The sequence below is a fragment of the Trachurus japonicus genome, chromosome 23 (genome assembly GCF_045865225.1).
Source record: "Trachurus japonicus isolate A0001 chromosome 23, Traja_1.0".
Taxonomy (NCBI): domain Eukaryota; kingdom Metazoa; phylum Chordata; class Actinopteri; order Carangiformes; family Carangidae; genus Trachurus; species Trachurus japonicus.
In genome coordinates, this window is record NC_140929.1 from 3,029,517 (window position 1) to 3,049,596 (window position 20,080).

The following is a 20,080-nucleotide window of genomic DNA, read 5'->3' on the forward strand; positions in this document are numbered from 1 at the left end:
GAGCATTGCAGTGTCCTCCAGACAAAATGTTGAATGACCCCCCCTCGCTGACCTTTTTTTTTTAGTGGACCCACCCCTCAACAAAGAATATTATGACATGACCCCCCCCCATTTTCCTCCGGTGGCCCATTCCATAAATAACGAACGGTCCCCAAGGGGGCAGTTGTCGGTCTGAGAAGTGAAGCTCACTTCCGCGTTCAAAAAACTGCAATCCCCTCGGATTCCTCTGGGGGCTGGTGTCAGAAGGGAGCATTCCCCATAGACCCCCATGTTAAAATCGCCGACTTTACATCCTCAGTAAACATGTTAAAAGCCTGGTGTCAGAACGTTTTTTCGTCTCAATCGATAGTTTCTACCCCCGCACACACTCTGAGGGGGGTGAATTTTTTTTTAACTCTACAGTTTTACTGTTATTAGGTTAAAACTCTAGCCAATCAGGGCGCGGAAACATTGAGTGACAGGTCCGGAGCGGTTCGGAGACAGGCTGCTTCGAGGCCAGTGGGCGGGTTCTCGGCCGGCCAATCCAACATGGCGCTGTCCAGGCCGCCATATTTGAGTCACAAAAACGACTCCCCAAAACCAATGGGTGACGTCACGGACGCTACGTCCATTCTTTTTACAGTCTATGACGGTCCCTAAATATCAGCGTCATATTTTTTACTTAAATACGGACTTATTTATATATTTAGTTGCTTGAAAAGTCTGTTCATATCAGGCGGAAAGGACAGTTTCCTGTAGCTTCTCCTTCGGTTGCCTGGTTACCGTTAACTACTTTCTTCTTGGAGGATGAAGATGAAGTCGCAGCAGCAGCAGCAGCAGACTCCACTAATGGATCTTACGTCGACAAAATGTGATATTTTGAAGCAGTGTGGTTGAAAAATAGAAGCAGTTAAATCTCTGATGTGTTAATATTCGCGCTAAATGTGATGTGAAGTATTTAACGGGGAGCGCCGGGCTGCCGGGGAGTAGATTTCAGTTAAACCGTTTTGACACAAGATGGCGGCAACGCCCGCGAAATGAACTGTGGGGACGGAAACTCGCAGAAGAGGAAGAAGCTCAACTCAGTGGGCGGGACAAAACGAAAACAAACACCGGCTGCAGCAGTGATGATAGCAGATAACAAAACATAGCGACACATTTTCTCGTCTAAAACATCCCATGACTTATCTAAGACGACACCGTCGGAAGGTTCGGATGAAGGATGAGTTCGTTTGCGGGTCGGATGAAGGAGTATCCGTGGATTTCCCTGGACCGGTTCGACAGGGAAAACCTACATGCCCGGGCTTATTTCCTCTCCCACTGTCACAAAGGTGAGAAACTGCTGGAAGCTAAGCTAGCATCAGCATCAAAAGTCTGCCTGTTAAGAACTTCAGACCTTAAAAACAATGTTTAAAGCAAAGAACAGATCATGACCAGAACATTTACAAAACTTGTTCAAGCTGGAGGAAGAGGATAAAACAGACTGAAGCTTGATTTTAAACATACATTTGCAAGGTTAAGCTTAAAACAAATGTGTATATTTCTGTTGCAAGTGTAAAACTATGACATTCACAAAGCAAGGAATTGAAAAGTTGTACAAGTAGGCTATGTCTCAGTTTAAGAAAAATGTTTAAAAAAGAAAAGATAAGCGTCTACAAAAAAGAAGAAAGGGAAAAAAGAAAGGAAAGGATAGATAGACGAGTGGTGTCCACTGCTATTTTGTTTGTTTTCTTGTCATTACTATGTTTCATCATCTTTAATATTTTGAAACAGAGTATAATATTGGTGTTGAAGTAGCCTAAGCCAATGTAATTATAACAACAGAGAGGGGCAGCTACGGTACTATAAGTTTTCTTCATCCTGCTCCTTTTTTTCATTCATGGTGACAATGTGTACATTATGTAAATATGTGCAATCATGTGTAGAATGTATACCATGAATGGAATTAATCAAAAATGAAACGAAATGAAATATAATAATATCTATATTTTTTATTCAGTCAGTGTTTAAAGTTCACACAAAGACGTGTTGTCACTGTCCACAGATCACATGAAGGGGCTGAAAGGACCGCTGCTGAGGAGGAAGCTGCAGTTCAGGTTTGTTTCTCTGTTTTAACTGAATATGTAAAGTCAGAGAGGAATCATCCATTAGATTAACATATTGAGATTTCATGTCTGTATATAATTAAGCCTAAATGTAGGGAAGGCCGTGTGTGTAAAGAAAAATACAAAGAATTGGACATGAGTCAACAACATCTCAAAATATATTACAAAAAGGCTGTGTTTTACAGTCAGCATTTGAATTACTCAAACACAATATAATTAAGTGTCAGATTTATTTGGCAAAAATAAATAATATGGAATAAAAATACTAATTTTGTCATATGAGTGTGGAAGTCAGCACAATGATATAGTCTACATTTTGACTTTATACCGCACAATTTTGACCTGAATAAAGCTTTGATTTCCTATGAGGATTTATTTTTCAGTCACTTCTGGTGGCCAACAGTGGATACAAACTATTAAATATTCATCAAACAAAATAACAATAACATCCCTTCTCACACACACTACACTGTTTGTTTGGCAAAAAGAAATATTATGGAATAAAAGTATGTGTTAACAGAGACAAATATGAGTGTGGAGGTCAGCACTATGAAATAATCGTCTATATTTTGATTTTATACTGCACAATTTTGACTTAAATTTGGCTTCTTTTTTTTTTCCAGGATCCATTTACTTGTCTTTCTGTAAAGCTCTCAGTCAGGTCTGGTGGCCAAAAAACAGTGGATACAAACTAGACAAAACAACAATAAAGATCCTCTCTCTCTTCTCTTTCTGTGTTCTGTTTGCAGTCGTACGGTCCGACTCTACTGCTCCTTCGTGACCAAAGAGCTGCTGCTCAATAATCCGAGATATGGCTTCTGGGAGGATTACATCGTGAGTTTGCTGTCAGAAACATCCCATCACCTCCTACACTTCCTCTTCCACTGCCCTCGGGTGTTTTTTTGAGTCATTTGATGTTGTTGTAAAATGAATGAATGAATGATGATGTGTTCAGGTCCCGTTGGAGCTGGAGAGTCCGACTCAGATTTCTCTGGTGGACGAAGCATCAGGAGAGGTGAAGCTGGAAACTTCCTCTCGTCTTTGGCTTTAATATGAGTTTGTGTGGTCGTATTTGTTTTAAACCATCGTGTGTGTTGTGTTGTGTGTTCACAGAAAGAAGACGTTGTGGTGACGTTGCTCCCTGCAGGTCACTGCCCCGGCTCTGTGATGTGAGTTAAAACATCATCTGTTTAAATGTAATTGTAACTATTTAGTATAGAGCTGCAAATAAAAGATTAGTTGATGTTTCTTTCATGGTTTGATTCTTTTCTTTCCTGAACATGAGAGAAAACTGAATTTTTAATAGGGGTGCACGATAATTATCGGCCCGATATCAGGAAATTATGACGTCATTCTGATAAGTCTGATATCATAACGAACAGCCCCGATAAGATATAGTATTTTTGTAAGCACTGCGGTGTGGGTGTTTTTTTTAATCAAGCCTCTCGCTCCTACATGAGACCTGAACGGCCTGCAGTGAATGCTGCGTTCAAGTGGCCTCGGTATAATCGGAAAAACAACTTTCTGATTGAATAAATCCATCAGATTACTCCCTCATGTCGGAAAACAACTCGTCAACTCGGTCATAACTTTGGTAGTTGCCGACTTGACTTGATATCAACGTGTTATCCACAGTATTTTACCCATTACCCATGTGTGTTACACACAAACCATTAGAAATATGAACATAAACAGGTCAGAAGAACAACTCACAAACCGGGAAGTGGGAACTGCAAAATATTTGCATCAGTTCTAGAGGCCTTTATTTTTATATCAATAAGTAATGCACCTTATTTAAACAGATGTTCATTTGAGATATCAAAAAGTTTTGTTTGGTATCCTTTGCCAAAGGCTTGCTCATAGAATATCTTCATTTAAAGCGTCAAAACTGTTTTTGGTTTTGTTTATAGAATTGATGTTGTGATATATCTTAGGTCCTCACTAGTCTTTCTTATCTCCAGGTATGTTGTCGGTTATTGGTATCAGGCTTTGGAACCAGAAAGTTATCGATTATCGGTAAAAAAAAAAAAAACTGGGTTTAAATGACGAAACAACTGGAGACGTCACTGTTTTCTATTCTAGACAGTTACATCGTAGCTACATCTCGGCTATATTGTAAATGAGGTTACTCCTCAATATATCTCCTTGATCAATCAGCAGCTACAGATTCATCTATAAAGGAAACAGTGTTGAGGTGTCACTGTCCTTTAACTTTAGTCGAATGCAGCACTGATCAACTACATATTGATAAATAGCTGTAACAGCTGCTGACGAAACATATAATTAAAAGCTATAAAAAGTGTGTGTGTGTGTGTGTGTGTGCAGGTTCCTGTTTGAAGGTTGTCATGGGAACGTGTTGTACACCGGAGACTTCAGGTTGGCAGCTGGCGACGCCTCCAGGATCGAACATCTGCACTCAGGCAGCAGGTCGGTGTCTGATGGTCAGCCACTTCCTGTCACCTTTCACAATAAAACACCACCACTCAGTCCATCTAAAGGAGTTAGATGTTTTTGAGTTTTTTTAACGTTACATTTAACAACCAAAACTGGACACAATTTATTATTTATATGTTATATTTAACTATGGCACAAGAAATCTATGGTCTTCTGAGACTGTGATGCTGATTTAACAACAAAAAATAGACGCAAATATTTGTTTTTTACATTATATTTAACAACAAAAACACAGAAACAAAGATTTGATCCATAACTGTTGTTATTCACCCAGTTTAAATGAATAAAAGTAAAAAGTTAGAGATTGTTTTTACCTGTTAAATGTGTTTAGTTCCTCATCTCTGTGTCTCAGGGTTAAAGACATTCACAGCGTTTACCTCGACTCCACTTTCTACGACCCTCGCTTCTATCAGATCCCAACACGGGTCAGTTTTATTTTTCTAACAACATTTATTTCCTGAGAATTTTCTGGAACAATATGAGTGTTTATTATTTAAAATGTGTGTGTGTGTGTGTGTGTGTGTGTGTGTGTAGGAGGTGTGTCTGAACGGCATCTCCGAGCTCATCGGGAAGTGGATCGGTCAGAGTTCGTATCACGTCGTGTGGCTCAACTGCAAAGCGGCGTACGGATACGAGTACCTGTTCACCAACCTGGGGGAGGAGTTCAACACACAGGTGACCAATCAGACGCCTCCGCCTCCTGATGACGTCACCGTATCTCTGATGTCATCAGAGTCGACTGTAAACAGGAAGTGCTTCTTATAATGAGGCTGAAATTCATGAAATGATTAGTTTCTTTTCTTTTCTCCTTAAAGGTTAAATGCTTTATAATAATTATAGCTGGCCCTTTTCTCCCTTTTTTTTGCCATATTTTTTTTTCCCCCTGATGGATTTTTTTTTTTTTTTTGCCATATTTTTTTTCCCCGATGGATTTTTTTTCTGTTTTCGATGGATATTTTGTTTTTTCCGATGGATTTTTTTTTTTGCCAGATTTATTTTTTCCCCAATGGATTTTTTTTTATTTTCAATGGAATTTTTTTTTTTTTTTTTTTTTTTTAGATTTCAGCACTAGACGTGACTTCACGTAACAACAACAGCAACGGTGGCGGAGATACTCAGATACTGCGCCTGAAACGCGTCCGTTAAAGGGGAACTAAACCCCTCAGTTTTGGATGACGTGCTCTAAGCTTGAAATTCAAAAAATGTCTTGATTATGGGCGGGACTCCTGAGCACTCTCCGATCCCCCCTCCCCCCTGCGCCCCATTCACACCCGCGAAATCACACAAAAGAGAAAAAAAAGTAATAAACACACATCGACACTTCTGCTAGCGCTAACGAGCTACTAACGAGCTACTCTTAACAGCACTAGTAGCGTGGACACTACTAGGAGAGGACGCCAGAGCCGTGACACAGCATCTACAGCTGATCCGCCGGCTCGTTAGCTCGTTAACGGCTCGTTAGCGCCGGCCGCACTAACGATTCCCATTCAGGCAGCTGTTAGCAGCCGTTAGCAGCCGTTAGCCGCAGCAGAGCAGCTAGAGCGCCTAGCAACCGTTAGCTGCAGCAGAGCAGCTAGAGCGCCTAGCAACCGTTAGCTGCAGCAGAGCAGCTAGAGCGCCTAGCAACCGTTAGCCGCAGCAGAGCAGCTAGAGTGCCTAGCAACCATTAGCGGCAGGCAGCAGCCGGTGCTGATTGGTCGGGGAGCTGGTGGCCGGTGACGAAAGCTGCCTCCAAAACGTCATCTGCCTCCATCTCAGCCAATAGAAAAATGTGATTGTAATAGCCGTGTTTCAACCCATAGAGGGCAGTCACTCTACATTTTTACTACAAAATACACCAAATTGAAATATTTTGACTAAAATGTCAAAAGTTGGACCAGAATCAACTGACAACACTACCTTATACCCAAATATATTTGTTTTCAGCAGAAAAAAGTGGTTTAGGGGTTTAGTTCCTCTTTAAATCGGCATCGATCGGCACAACTCCCGGTTAACATTTAGTGGATAATGTTTAGACAGGGTATCCGCGGGGTCTTGAAAAGTATTAAAAGGTGATAAATCAATTTTGTGAAAATTAAGACCCTTAAAAAGTATTAAAAAGTCTTTTCACAACTTTATAAAGTCTTGAATTTAAAATAAAATAAATAATAAAAGTTTTTTTTTCTGAATTAGCTGTCCAAGAGTTTGAGTCCTAAAAACATTGTGTTAAGTGTGTTAATTTATTCATTTCATTAAAAAACAAAGATGAACCGGTACATAAAAAAGAAAAGAAGATTTTTTTGCCTTTGATTTATTATCCCAGCCTATTTTGAATTCTGTTATGGTCGAGTCTTTATCACAAACTAAAAGTGTTGCGTTAAAAGTGATGTAAATGGTTACAGCTTGAAGTATTAAGGTATTAAAAAATATTGAGATGGTCTTGAAAAAGTCTTAAAAAGGTATTAGAATTAGCTTTAAGATTCCTGTATATACCCTGTTAGAGAATAGAGCACACAGCTTTCACATCTTCTCTCTGTTTGTGTAGCAGCTGCACACGACCGGAGGGATTTCTGACCTGCCCTGTCTCTCTTTGACGAAAAATTTAAGTTAAATAAAATAAAATAAAATAAAAACACAGAAAATCAGCTCATACAACAGCAACGCTATGACGGAATATTTAAGTGGTTTTGAAACCGTGACTTTTTCATCCCGTGGTGGTGGTTTCGGTCCAGGATGATTCATATTATGTTGTTCATTTTTTTCCACACAGATTCATGTGAACCATCTGGACATGTTCAAGAAGATGCCGGAGATCCTGAGCTACGTGACGACCGACCGCCGGTCGCAGATCCACGCCTGTCGACACCCGAAGGTCCAACACACACACTAGTGTAGAAGAATGACCCTTTAAAAGGAAGAAGGAACCTTTATCTGATTTTCCTCTGTGTGTGTGTGTGTGTGTGTGTGTGCAGGATGAGGAGTTCTTCCAGGGCAACCGGTTGCCGTGCGGCTGCTCGGCGGCCGACGGGACTCCTCTCCGCATCATCAGCATCAAACCGTCGACCATGTGGTTCGGAGAGAGAACCAAGAAAACAAACGTGATCATAAAGTGAGAGGCAGAAGATTCTCTCTGATTATTGATCGATTTACTTTACTTTACTTTATTGTTTTATATTATTATTGGTCGATTGATTGATTGATTGATCAGTCAGTCCCAGTCAGTGTTAACGTGTGTGTTGTCGTTGTGGTTTCAGGACCGGGGCCAGTTCCTTCAGAGCCTGTTTCAGCTTCCACTCGTCGTACTCTGAGGTCGGAGAGCAGCCGCTGTGTGGTTGTTTGATTGATTTGTGTTTCTTTGTTTCTTTGTTTATTTGTTGTGACACTCTGCTCCTCTTCACTTCCAGCTCAGAGACTTCCTGTCGTACCTTCAGCCGGTGAACGTCTATCCCAGCGTGATTCCTATTGGTCGAACTCTGACTGAGGTCACACAGATGTGAGTCGAGTTTGACTTGGTTTATTTTTTTTACCAAACTAATTTTTCTGTGACGTTTGTGTCGCTTCTTAACACAAACATCTACCTTTATTCTGAAGGATCTTTAACACAAACATCTACCTTTATTTTGAAGGAGCTTTAACACAAACATCTACCTTTATTTTGAAGGAGCTTTAACACATTGACATCTGTGTGTGTTCAAAGGTTGAAGCTGATGTGCAGGAACCGCTCTGATCGTGCAGCTTTCATTTATGAACCTCTGGGAGTCCTCAAACGCAGCAGAGTGCAGCGACCTACATACGGTAACACACACACACACATACACACACACACACACACACACACACACACTAACAGGTGTTTTCTCCACAGCAGTAACCGTTTCACTGGTTCACAGGGTTTTTTTAGGTTTTTTTTTACACCATTTGCTCCATGAAACATAAAGATAAAGTCGTGTGATGAACTTTATTCTCTCGAAACATCAGAAACATGAAAACAAGAAATAAACTGTATTGATTATTTAAAACTCAAACTCTTCTTTCAGCTTCTCAAACATGAAGATTTTCAGTTTTACATCATAACAAAGTAAATAATTCACTTTATTCAAATATAAAGATGATATTGATTTTTAACGTTGTGTGTTTTCAGACTCAGGAAGCAGCGACGACGGCGACGACAACGACCTGTTTGACGACCTGGCACCGGTGAAGAAGAAGAAGACGGGTCTGAACCAGGAAGTGACACAAGGTGAGGGAACATGGAACAATAATCAATCCATGGTTGTGTCCGAAATCCCTCCCTGCTCACTATATAGTGAATTCAATATAGTGACTCACTGGTCAAATAAAAAAGCACTTTCGGACACGACTCCGCCGCACAGTTAATGACGTATTACGTTGCGTAATTGAAACGTTCCGACCGCGATTGTAACGGCCGGTGCAGGTACCATGGATACAACCATGGTAACGGCCGGTGTAGAGGAGTAAAGCAATATATTAAAGCAGAAGTAAGCGATCCGGTCGTTTTCGCTAATGCTGCGTTCCAGGCAGGCTTTTGAAATCGTAAATTGCAGCTTCAAGTCACAACTTACGACTTTGTAGCGTTCCAGGCAACCCACTCGTGTTTTTCCGACCTGTTTTACCGGTGAAAGTCACTATAACGGCCACTCGTAACTTCTGACCGGTGAACTCGTACCAGATCGAACTGGTACGACTTCACAGGTCAGAAAAACACGAGTTACGAGTTTCCTTGAACGCACCATAACAGTCCTCGTCCCTACGTCACCACATTCACGGCGTCCCTTGGCTGCACACACAGCCCTGCATGCCGTTCTCTCTCCTCATTGGATAAAAACTGTAGGATACGAGAAATGTTTTCTCCTCGGCTTACAGCAGAGCAGAGTGACTGACAGACCCGTGTTTCGGTTCAAACACTCTATGTAAGTGATTGCTGTCGGAAGATAGAACTATTTAAGACTTATATTAACACAAATATATCACTTACTTCTGCTTTAAGCGGTAATATATATATATTTAATTCAATATTCAATCAAACCCACATAGTTTTAAACAACGTTCAAAACACACACAGCCAGTGTCACAACTAAGCATTAAGTCCGCTAGCTTAATGCTAACGTTAATGTAAAACACCATAGACGGGCTAACAGAAATTAGCCTCGCTATCCAGAGTCTGTGGTCAGTTTCTTTTTCTTTTCTTTATTAGGATCCCCATTAGCACCTGCCACAGCATCGGCTATTCTTCCTGGGGTCCGAGTTTATAACACTTGTTAGGAAATTTGCTCTGACGTTTGTTCTGGGAGTCTGTGGAAGCCGCAACCAGACAACTCTGGCAGCCTGGACACATTTATTGAGGCTGCTGCATGGATGTATTATGGGCTGCTGCACTACTTCATTTATTTGGTAGCTACACCGGTCGCTCTGGGCCGGTGTGTTAACGGCGTCGATCCGTGACCGCAATGCATGATGGGATATCTTGCTCCGGTTAGTGACCATCAGATGTTCACTACATTTCGCGGTGAATTGTGGGATAGATTCAGTCACTATATAGTGAACATTAATAATCACTAAACATTCGGACACCACTACAAAATGGCCTGGTCACTATATAGTGAGTAGGGGGGGATTTCGGACACAGTGCATGAGTTGATTGATTGTAGTGATGATGTCACAGACGATCACATTAGCTTTGTTTTGTTGACTCGTCGTCTGCAGAGGGAACGGAGCGTCCTGAGGCGACGATGGCGGTGGCGACGGCGCCTCCAGCGGTCGGCGACACTGCGTCTGTTTCACACAACTACGTCGACTGCACCGAGTCCAACGGAGAAGAAGAAGAGGAAGAAGAGGCGGAGGACGAGGAGAGGAAGGAGGGAGAGGAGGTGAAGAAGGAGGGAGAGACGTGTAACGATCTCAGGGTTCCTACGCAGGTATGGAAAATGGAAATTATTGTATGGAAATATATTTATCTTAATACTTATCTGGGTTTGGTCGTATGTGAAGCCATTTGGGCTAAAGGGATAGTTCAACATTTTGGCAAATTGGCCCATTGCCATATAGTAGGAGCCCCAGGAGGGGTTCACGTGCACCCCCCTTATTTTTTTTTCTAGTCTGGATTTTTTGCATCCTTGGAACCTCTAAAATAGAGATTTGGGTGATCCCCGGAACAAAACCTGTCCAAAATGTGTTTTTTGCAATGTTTTAGTACCCCTATGATACCTGTGGAATTGTTGCCAGGAATGCCAGTCAGACTGTCTTTCAAAGACTGTAGCACGCTCAAATTTCGAGCGAGCCCAAAGATAGAGATATCAATGTATTCGGGACAACCTCAGGTTTCCAGTGTGACCAAGTTTGTTAAGCTACCTTGTCAGAAAGGGAGCTAAAAACCTAATGATTTAAAGTCAGATGAAAATTTTGTGAGGGAAAAACAGCCATCTACATGTTTTCAAATGGTCCCTTGACCTGTCACCTAGATGTATGTCAATGGAAATGGGTTATATGGGTACCTACAGGCCTCCCCTATCCAGACATACCTAATTTGTGTGAATCTAATGTAGTTTTGGGGGAGAACCATGCAGTAATTTGCATGCAGTAGCCTACAAATATGTCATTTCCGCCTATATACAAAATGGTGTATTTGACTATTTCTGCACACTGGGTGTTCATAAACAGTCACAAAATTGCATGAATTGGGTATGACTGGATAGCTGAGATGCTTGTGCATCCAATCAGCCTATTCAATTGTGATTTTAGTCCATAAAGTAGTGTATTGGCACAAATGGTGCTTATTGCTTATCATGAGCAATAATTCAATCACTCTTTGAAATGAACATTGGAGGATTTATTCACGTGTGCTAAACAGTAATTTCACCAAATGTAGCCATTTAGTAACTATGTATGAAATGCAATAACTTATGGTCATAGGAGCAAGAAATATTGCAAACATTAACTACTGTAGGAACCAGGGACATGTCCCCTATAGAATTCCTCTAGATGAAGCTTGATTTCAGTAGTTCTCTTCATCATCATAAATTTTTGCTTCAATGGTCTCATCTTGCTCTTCTTCCTCTTCTTCACTATCTGCCTCCTGTGTGAGTATGTCAACCAGAGATGGAGGCATTATGGGTCTAGCAGTCCACACTACTCCACAGTACTCCATAGTACTCCACAGTACTCCATCTTCATTCTTCTCCCATCCCTGGTGAAAATCATTTTGTAATATATGTTCTTGTTATACATAAAAAAGCAAACACAGTTAACAATATAATATTATTTACCAGATGTAGGTCATTTAGGCTGCTCAGAGATGGGCGCAGCTGCCTGTTTGTAACCTGCCACTCCAAAAGAAAGTTAATGCAGTGCATGTGAAGATGATACACAAGAAGCTAAGTTTGAAGTGGACCTTAGACACCTCCCACCATCACAATGCTGTCGCCATCCACCACAGTGCTGTCTCTCCACCCACATTGATCGCTGCAACCATAGAGTTGCAGGTTACAAGCGGGCAGCTACCTTTGACTGCTGGACCGATAATGCCTCCATCTCTGGTTGACATATTCACACAGGAGGCAGATAGCGAAGAAGAGGAAGAACAACAAGATGAGACCATTGAAGCAGAGTCTTTTGATGATAAAGAGGAATACTAAAATCAAGCTTCCTCTGCAAGAGGAATTATGTATGGGACATGTCCCTGGTTCCTACAGTAGTTTATGTTTGCAATTTTTCTTCCTCCTATACCATTAGTTATTGCATTTCATACATGAGCTCTTGAGGATATTATTGTGTTAAGTTACTGTGTGTTTAGAGTAATGACTGTTCAGGGGAAGGAACTGTTCATGATTTGTCCTGGACCTGATGGACATGTACCTGCTCCCAGAGGGCAGCATGCTGAACAGGTGATGGTTTGGATGGGAGTGATCACTGAGAATTGCTGTAGCTCTGGAGAGGCAACAGAGCTAGCAATATAGTCCAGGGCGGGAGGTGGACAGCTGATCACTTCTTCTGCAGACCTTATCACTCTCTGCAGTCTCTTCCTGTCAGTCACAGTGCAGCCAGCATACCATACAGATGGCATGGCATACACCAGCAAACTCTCAATTGAGATGAGAAGGTCTTCCTGCAGTTTGTTCCATCTCAAGACCCTCGGAGGGGGAGACGTTGCTGGGCTTTCTGGACAAGGACAGTTATGTCAGCAGACCACGATAGATCCTCTGAGATATGGATCCCTACAAACTTAAAGGTGGAAACCCTTTCCGCAAGGTCAGGAGGGGGGGGGGTCAGTCTTGTGCCTCCAAAAGTCAGGATGGAAGAGCTCTTGTCACCAACTTTAACAGACTGTGGATGGTTAGAAAGAAAATTCTTAATCCAAGCACAGGTGGTAGGAGGGAGGTTTAGTGTGACCAGCTTGTCTGGATGGTATTGAATGCCGAGCTGTAGTCGAAAAGCATCCTAACTTTCCCTGAAAATTGAGTAAGTGTGGAGGATGCCACCCTATTCCAGCTGAGATGAAGATGTGCTTTCGTGGTTGCCATGCTAGTGGAGTAAAGGTTAAAGGCCTGGAAGTGGAGATGAACTGGGTCCTTTCTGCCGTCAGTTATCAAGGGAAATGTCAACTCCCTGCCCATCAAGAGTGATGAGCCGGAGATATTGGACTCAGAAAGTAGATTGTTTCAAAATCATAACAATTGTGTACATCCCACCAACGGCTGCTGCTCAAGTTCAATGCAAAGTTTTCCATGCAGTCGTTGCTAGGATACAGGCCAAACATCCTGAGGCACTGACCTCAATGACGTTTCCCTGAAGTTCCACACTGAAGATGGAGGAGGCCATTCTGAATAACTTGGATCATCCTCTTCATGACACCTTGATGGACCAGGAAAGCAGTGGTGGTGGACGGCTCCTCTGTCTTCACTGCAGGACGAAGAAAGCCATCAGGCTGAAGGTAGCTACAAAGAGTCTTCTCTTCTGCAAATTGTCAGAAGACTCTTCTGCGAATGGTCAATCACAGACAAATTAATTTGTAAAGTAATTTGTATTCATATTTGTAACAGAAGTCCAAGGATGTTCCAGGTAGCGTCCTCGGTGGACCTGCTTGTCTTGTCGGCAAACTGATGGGATGCAGTCCTTGATGTGCCTTAGGACCAGCCTCTCAAAGCACTTGGTGACCACGGGTGTTAGGGTGATGGGTCTGAAGTCAATGAGGCCGCTGATGGTGGTGGATTTGGGAACAGGGATTATGGTGGCTGATTTCAGGCAGTGAGGGACAGTGGCTTATGTCAGTGAGAGGTTGAATATTTTTGTAAATACAGTAGACAGCTGATCAGCACACACTTAAAATACTTTGCCAGGAACTCCGTCAGGATCAGCAGCTGTCTTCTGATTCACTGACTTAAACACACTTGTGAACCTGATGTTCTTTGAGGGAGAGTGTGTCCGTGGATATGCTCAGAGGAAACTATGGGCAGCGGTGTGTGGGAAGCTGGAATGCTTTGGGTTTCTCAAAGCGGGTAAAGAAGTGGTTTAGCTCCTCTGTTAAAATGACCTTACAGACCCAGCCATGTTGCCCTGATAATATGTATTTTAGGCCTTCCCACACTTGCCTAGGGTTGTTGTTTAACATGTAATCCCAACTTGTTCTTATCGACTTTATTGCTCAAGACAAGCAATAAGCACCATTTGTGCCATTACACTACTTAATGGACTAAAATCACAATTGAATAGGCTGATTGGATGCACAAGCATCTCAGCTATCCAGTCATACCCAATTCATGCAATTCTGTGACTGTTTATGAACCCCCAGTGTGCAGAAATAGTCAAATACACCATTTTGTATATAGGCGGAAATGACATATTTGTAGGCTACTGCATGCAAATTACTGCATGGTTCTCCCCCAAAACGGCATTAGATTCACACAAATTAGGTATGTCTGGATAGGGGAGGCCTGTGGGTACCCATATAACCCATTTCCATTCACATACATCTAGGTGACAGGTCAAGGGACCATTTGAAAACATGTAGATGGCTGTTTTTCCCTCACAAAATTTTCATCTGACTTTAAATCATTAGGTTTTTAGCTCCCTTTCTGACAAGGTAGCTTAACAAACTTGGTCACACTGGAAACCTGAGGTTGTCCCGAATACATTGATATCTCTATCTTTGGGCTCGCTCGAAATTTGAGCGTGCTACAGTCTTTGAAAGACAGTCTGACTGGCATTCCTGGCAACAATTCCACAGGTATCATAGGGGTACTAAAACATTGCAAAAAACACATTTTGGACAGGTTTTGTTCCGGGGATCACCCAAATCTCTATTTTAGAGGTTCCAAGGATGCAAAAAATCCAGACTAGAAAAAAAAATAAGGGGGGTGCACGTGGACCCCTCCTGGGGCTCCTACTAATAATCCCTATAGTCATAGCAGTAGGTTCGTTACCTTTAATTGTCGGTGCAAGCTGTTTTTAGAACGGCGGAGCAGAGCCGTGAGCTGCTCAGAGCTACACTACGGAGGCTCATTATGGGATTTCTTGGTTTCCCTCATCAAACTCATCAAATACACAATCCAACAACTCCACAACGCTCTGGTGGACAAGTTGTGACCTGCACATTCACCACGCTATGAGATAATAACACAACGTTACCAGACAGAGTTGTTTTAGAGGGAAATACAGAGACTGCTTGATGAAAAACTGTCCCTGAAGGCAACACGCATCAGCGGTTCTGCATGAATTTCCCTCTAAAACAACTCTGTGTGGTAACGTTGTGTTATTATCTCATAGCGTGGTGAATGTGCAGCTCACAACTTGTCCACCAGAGCGTTGTGGAGTTGTTGGATTGTGTATTTGATGAGTTTGACGAGGGAAACCAAGAACTCCCATGAGCCTCCGTAGCGTAGCTCTGAGCAGCTCACGGCTCTGCTCCGCCGTTCTAAAAATAGCTTGCACCGACAATTAAAGGTAACGAACCTACTGCTATGACTATAGGGATTATGGCAATGGGTCAACTTGCCAAAATGTTGAACTATTCCTTTAATTATTTTGTATGCTGCACTATTGTACCTTTCTCCTGGAAATTATTTGGTGACATAATGGCATTCAGAAAATTCAGAATAATGAAAACAAACAATTTATTGCACATTTTATTTACATGATAACACATCTAATTACTCACATGTCACAAATTATTTGAATTTTTTTTTTTTTAACGGAGAAGTCTGGAAATTATGAGAGTCTGGGAAAAAGTATGGAATTTTGACATTTGATGACAATGTGTAGGAACGCTGCGATCCGAAGTGGGAGGATTTCTTCACCGCCGACGCGTTGCCGGACAGCCAGAACAGCCAGAACAGCCAGAACAGCCAATCACAGTCCTGCTGCTCCAACATAAGCCCCGCCCCCTCCAGGCTGACGGGCTCGCAGACGCCCGAGCTGTTCAGCGACGAGGAGGAAGAGGAGGAGGAGGAGGAAGAGGAGCAGCAGGAGGAGTTCAGTCTGACGCTGTCGTCTTCCACTCACTCCTCCCAGAACATGGACTCGTGTTTAGCCGACACGTTGATCCTCCCGCCGCCGCCGGAGAAGACGCACAACGCCGCCGCCTCGGGTCTGATCTTCCCGTCGGAGCTCTCCGACTCTCAGGCGTCGTCCGACTTCGACGTTCCCGCCACGCCGGAGTCGAAGGCGCCGCGAGCCGCCGAGCTGACGCCGCTGTACAGGAAGCTGGCGTCGGGAGAGGAGGTGGTCGTCAGGGCGGCAGGTCACGGAGGTCACGGAGGTCAGGGAGGTCACGGGGGTCAGGGCGCCGCGTGACGGAGACGCAGGGAAACACACGAGTCTGAAACAGCAGGAATAATATTAAAGGGATAGTAGCATTTTTTTTAAAGTGGGGTTGTATTAGAGCACTGGAATAAGAGAGTAACAACACGCATTGGTCCAATGGCAGCGCCTCCTGGTGGAGGAATGTGGGTATTGCAAAAGCGCCCAAGAACTGACATCTCTGCATTGTTGGTGAATGAGCAAGTGTGGTGTTATCAATAATTTTAGGACATTTATAGCATCATTGAGGATCCTTTACAGATAAACATTAACACATAGGCGAGTAAAATAAAATAAAAAATAAAAAATAGTTGTCTACATTAATGTTTCAATCTACATTTTGTAATAAACAAAGTATAATCTGATATGACCAAGACACCTAAAAACAAAAACACGGCCGTTTTCATCCATTTACAAGCAAGTGGGCAACACACATACATTGGAGTGAATGGGTTTTCTGGGCGCTTTTGCAATACCCATATCCTGCCACTAGGGGGGCAAAACCCTTAAACCCATAAACCATTACCACGGGAGTCAATGGTGGTGTCGTTACTCTCTTTTCCAGTGCTCTAGGTTGTATGATCTACAAATAGCCCCTAAGTACTTTAATTGCAGTAGAAGACTCTCTGCACTCCTCCCGTTAGCAACGCCAGCCCATAATAGCCCTGCCCAGAGATTTACAACATACAGTGTTGTGAACAGACCCAAAGAAACGGCCTATTTTCACGGCCTAAAAGAGGTTTTACCTGAAAAAAAAAATACACAGTTCCATTGTTCGCTATAATATAATTTTTTCCAGCCCCTCAAAGTGCAAGAAAAACACAGTTTTTATTTGGACCTAACCAACTCACGTATCCCTCCGCCCAGGGTTATCGCCCGCCGATCAGCAGTTGGTTAGGTCCAAATAAAAACTGTGTTTTTCTTGCACTTTGAAGGGCTGGAAAAAATTATATTATAGCGAACTGTATTTTTTTTTTTAGGTAAAACCTCTTTTAGGCCGTGAAAATAGGCCGTTTCTTTGGGTCTGTTCACAACACTGTATGTTGTAAATCTCTGGGCAGGGCTATTATGGGCTGGTGTTGCTAACGGGAGGAGTGCAGAGAGTCTTCTACTGCAATTAAAGTACTTAGGGGCTATTTGTAGATCATACAACCCCACTTTAAAAAAAATGCTACTATCCCTTTAAACATCACAGAAATGATTCTCAACTTTCTCCTCAAAACGTTGTGACGGTAAAATGAGAATAAATTCAAGTTATAACGAGAATATTTGAGATAATTCTCGTTAAATTCTGACTTTTGAACACGACGTTCAATTGATCATTTCATTTGCTGCTTCTTTTATTTTTTATTTTGATTATTTGATTTATATTTTTATATCTTTACATTCATGATGTTTTCATCTCTGCGTGAGGAAACAGTGGCAATAAAGTTTGATTTGACTTTCTTCACCTTCAAAATAAAACATCCTGTTTCTCCTCAAAAACCATAATTTGGATATAAAGTTGAATTTTGTTATGATGAATATTCTGACTTTACTGTAGTGAAATTAGAAAGTCGGAATTTAATTAAATGAAAAGTAAAATTAAAAATAAATTCTTATTTGTCACATTATTATGAGGATAAAATCTTAATTTTACAAGAAAAAGTTGTGATTTTATAGATTCTTCTATAAAATTCAGCCTTTGAGTTGAAACTTTACAGGAGTAAAGTTGAGAATATTTTCTTAATAGTTAAGATATGACGTCACATTATTGTGAGAGTGAAGTTGAGAGTTATTTTTGTAAGATCACAACTTATCTGGACTTTATTCTAGTAAAGTTACGACTTTAAGATTAAAAACACAGTTTCACCAGAATAAAGTTGTAACATCCGTCACATGTTTTCACTCTTTTCTCATGAATTTAAGACGTTAAATTGAGAATAAAATCTTAGTTTGAGATTTTTCACTCAGTGACTCTGATCCTGTCGTAGTTCAACACTGTTCATTAATAATAATAATAATAATAATTAATACTAATAGTTGATGAAAGTTTTGCTCTAGTTTGAGTTTACCTCCTCTATATGACCTCACTGTGACATCTGCAGCTGCCGTTTCCTCCTCCAAACCACAACAGACTCTGCACTTTACACTACGCTGCCATACTTTACATTCCCTCTGTACGTTGATGCAGCTGCTCCTCCGTTGCCACGGTAACCACGGTATCCCTGTTTGACAGTTTGTGGTTTTTGTTTTTTTATTTTAAATTTTCCTCTGAACGTTGAAGAACTGATGTTGAGTTGATTAAATGAATGAAATTAAATTATTTTCTAATTAAACAACAGATGATTGTGTTTGTTTGGACCGACACACACACACACACACACAGACACACACACACACACACTCAGTCTCCAGAGCAAACAGGAGCATCAACATCAACACACGCTGCGTTCAAAGACTCTACGGAGACGACGACCTCGTCACCTCAGCAGGTCGTAAACAAACAAACCGACCGACCAATCACAGGTGAGCTCAGTGTCACATGACCTCACCTCCATTAACTCACAGAGGAACCTGTTGCATTAAGTTGGGACACTACGGTCAATAGGGTAAAAATGTAAACTAACAGATTTCACCATGAAACTTCCCAAGTTTATCACTCACATTAAGACAAATATTTTTTGTATTACAAGTTTTGTCAAATTTTATGTTTAAATATGTAAATGAGGCAATATCTAATTAAATATGTGCTAATTTGCATATATTTCCAGAACAGAAATCTGAACAATGGATAAAGCTACTTTCAAAATTCTTGTTTTATTTTGTTGACACATTAGAGTCAGAAGTTTTTACAGAGGAGGATTTTGGATATCTCTTTTAATCACTCTGTAAATTAGAAAATACTGTCACCAGCCCTAAAAAAAAAATCAAATTTCTCCATGTTTTTAGGAATAAAACGTTGTATAAATCAGGCTGTGAATGATATATCAACAATTCCCTCTGTACAAACCTTCAGAATATAGAAAGGGATCAAAGTGGAAGGTTTGGTGTCTGTAGGTGCTGCTGAAGGGGAGATTTGAGAGAAAACTCTTTCTGAGAAAACCTTTAAAGACTTGTACTGTAATACGGTGCATAGATTGTTATTGTCAATCGTTCTTTTACGATTGGTTGCTGATACAAAGGAAATGACCGTTCTTAAGGCCCTTTCACACCGCGGACGTAACGAATAAACGACACGAAATTGCGAAATATTCGCGGCCAAATATTTCGCATCAAAACCATTCACACCGGCGGCGACGCGAATATGCGACAGATGCGACAATTAGATTCCAAAGTTTCGCTTTGCGACGGCTGGTTCTTCGCCTCCACGTCGTTAATTATCCCTCATGTATTCGCTACGTTATGCCGCTGTTGTCTTGTTACCAACTTCACTCAACACAGCAGCAGCTCACTGTCTGATCACTGATCAATATCTGATATGAACATTGCTATTTCTCCTCCTCCTCCTCTCCTCTTTCCACTTACCCCCCCTCCTCCTCCTCTTCCTCTCCTTCTCCTCTCTCCTCCTCCTCCTCTCCTTCTCCTCCTCCTCTCTCCTCCTCATCTCTTCTCCTCCTCTTCCTCTCTCCTCCTCCTCCTCCTCCTCCTCCTCCTCCTCTCTCCTCCTCCTCTCTTCTCCTCCTCTTCCTCTCTCCTCCGAGACACAGGTTATTTATTGTTTACATTAGCGGCCAAGCACGTGTCCATGCGCCCGCATGTCCGTGTGTGTG

At 41.8% G+C, this 20,080-nt stretch overlaps 1 protein-coding gene across 2 annotated transcripts; it reads left to right on the plus strand.

The window, feature by feature from the left end:
• The first annotated feature begins 909 nt into the window (after positions 1-909).
• dclre1c (DNA cross-link repair 1C, PSO2 homolog (S. cerevisiae)) lies at positions 910-16,387 on the plus strand. 2 transcript variants are annotated; one of them, XM_085769507.1, is made up of 16 exons: positions 910-1,310; positions 2,024-2,075; positions 2,834-2,918; positions 3,040-3,099; positions 3,198-3,253; positions 4,410-4,511; positions 4,891-4,963; positions 5,073-5,213; positions 7,288-7,389; positions 7,490-7,626; positions 7,772-7,826; positions 7,922-8,010; positions 8,215-8,312; positions 8,659-8,757; positions 10,242-10,453; positions 15,792-16,387. In XM_085769507.1, the coding sequence occupies exons 1-16, from the start codon at positions 1,202-1,204 to the stop codon at positions 16,320-16,322; spliced, it is 2,001 nt and encodes a 666-aa protein (XP_085625633.1). In that variant the 5' UTR covers positions 910-1,201; the 3' UTR covers positions 16,323-16,387. The 2 variants fall into 2 exon arrangements, with proteins under 2 accessions (XP_085625633.1, XP_085625634.1); XM_085769508.1 differs by having other exon boundaries at positions 912-1,310; positions 8,665-8,757.
• The last annotated feature ends 3,693 nt before the right edge of the window (positions 16,388-20,080 follow it).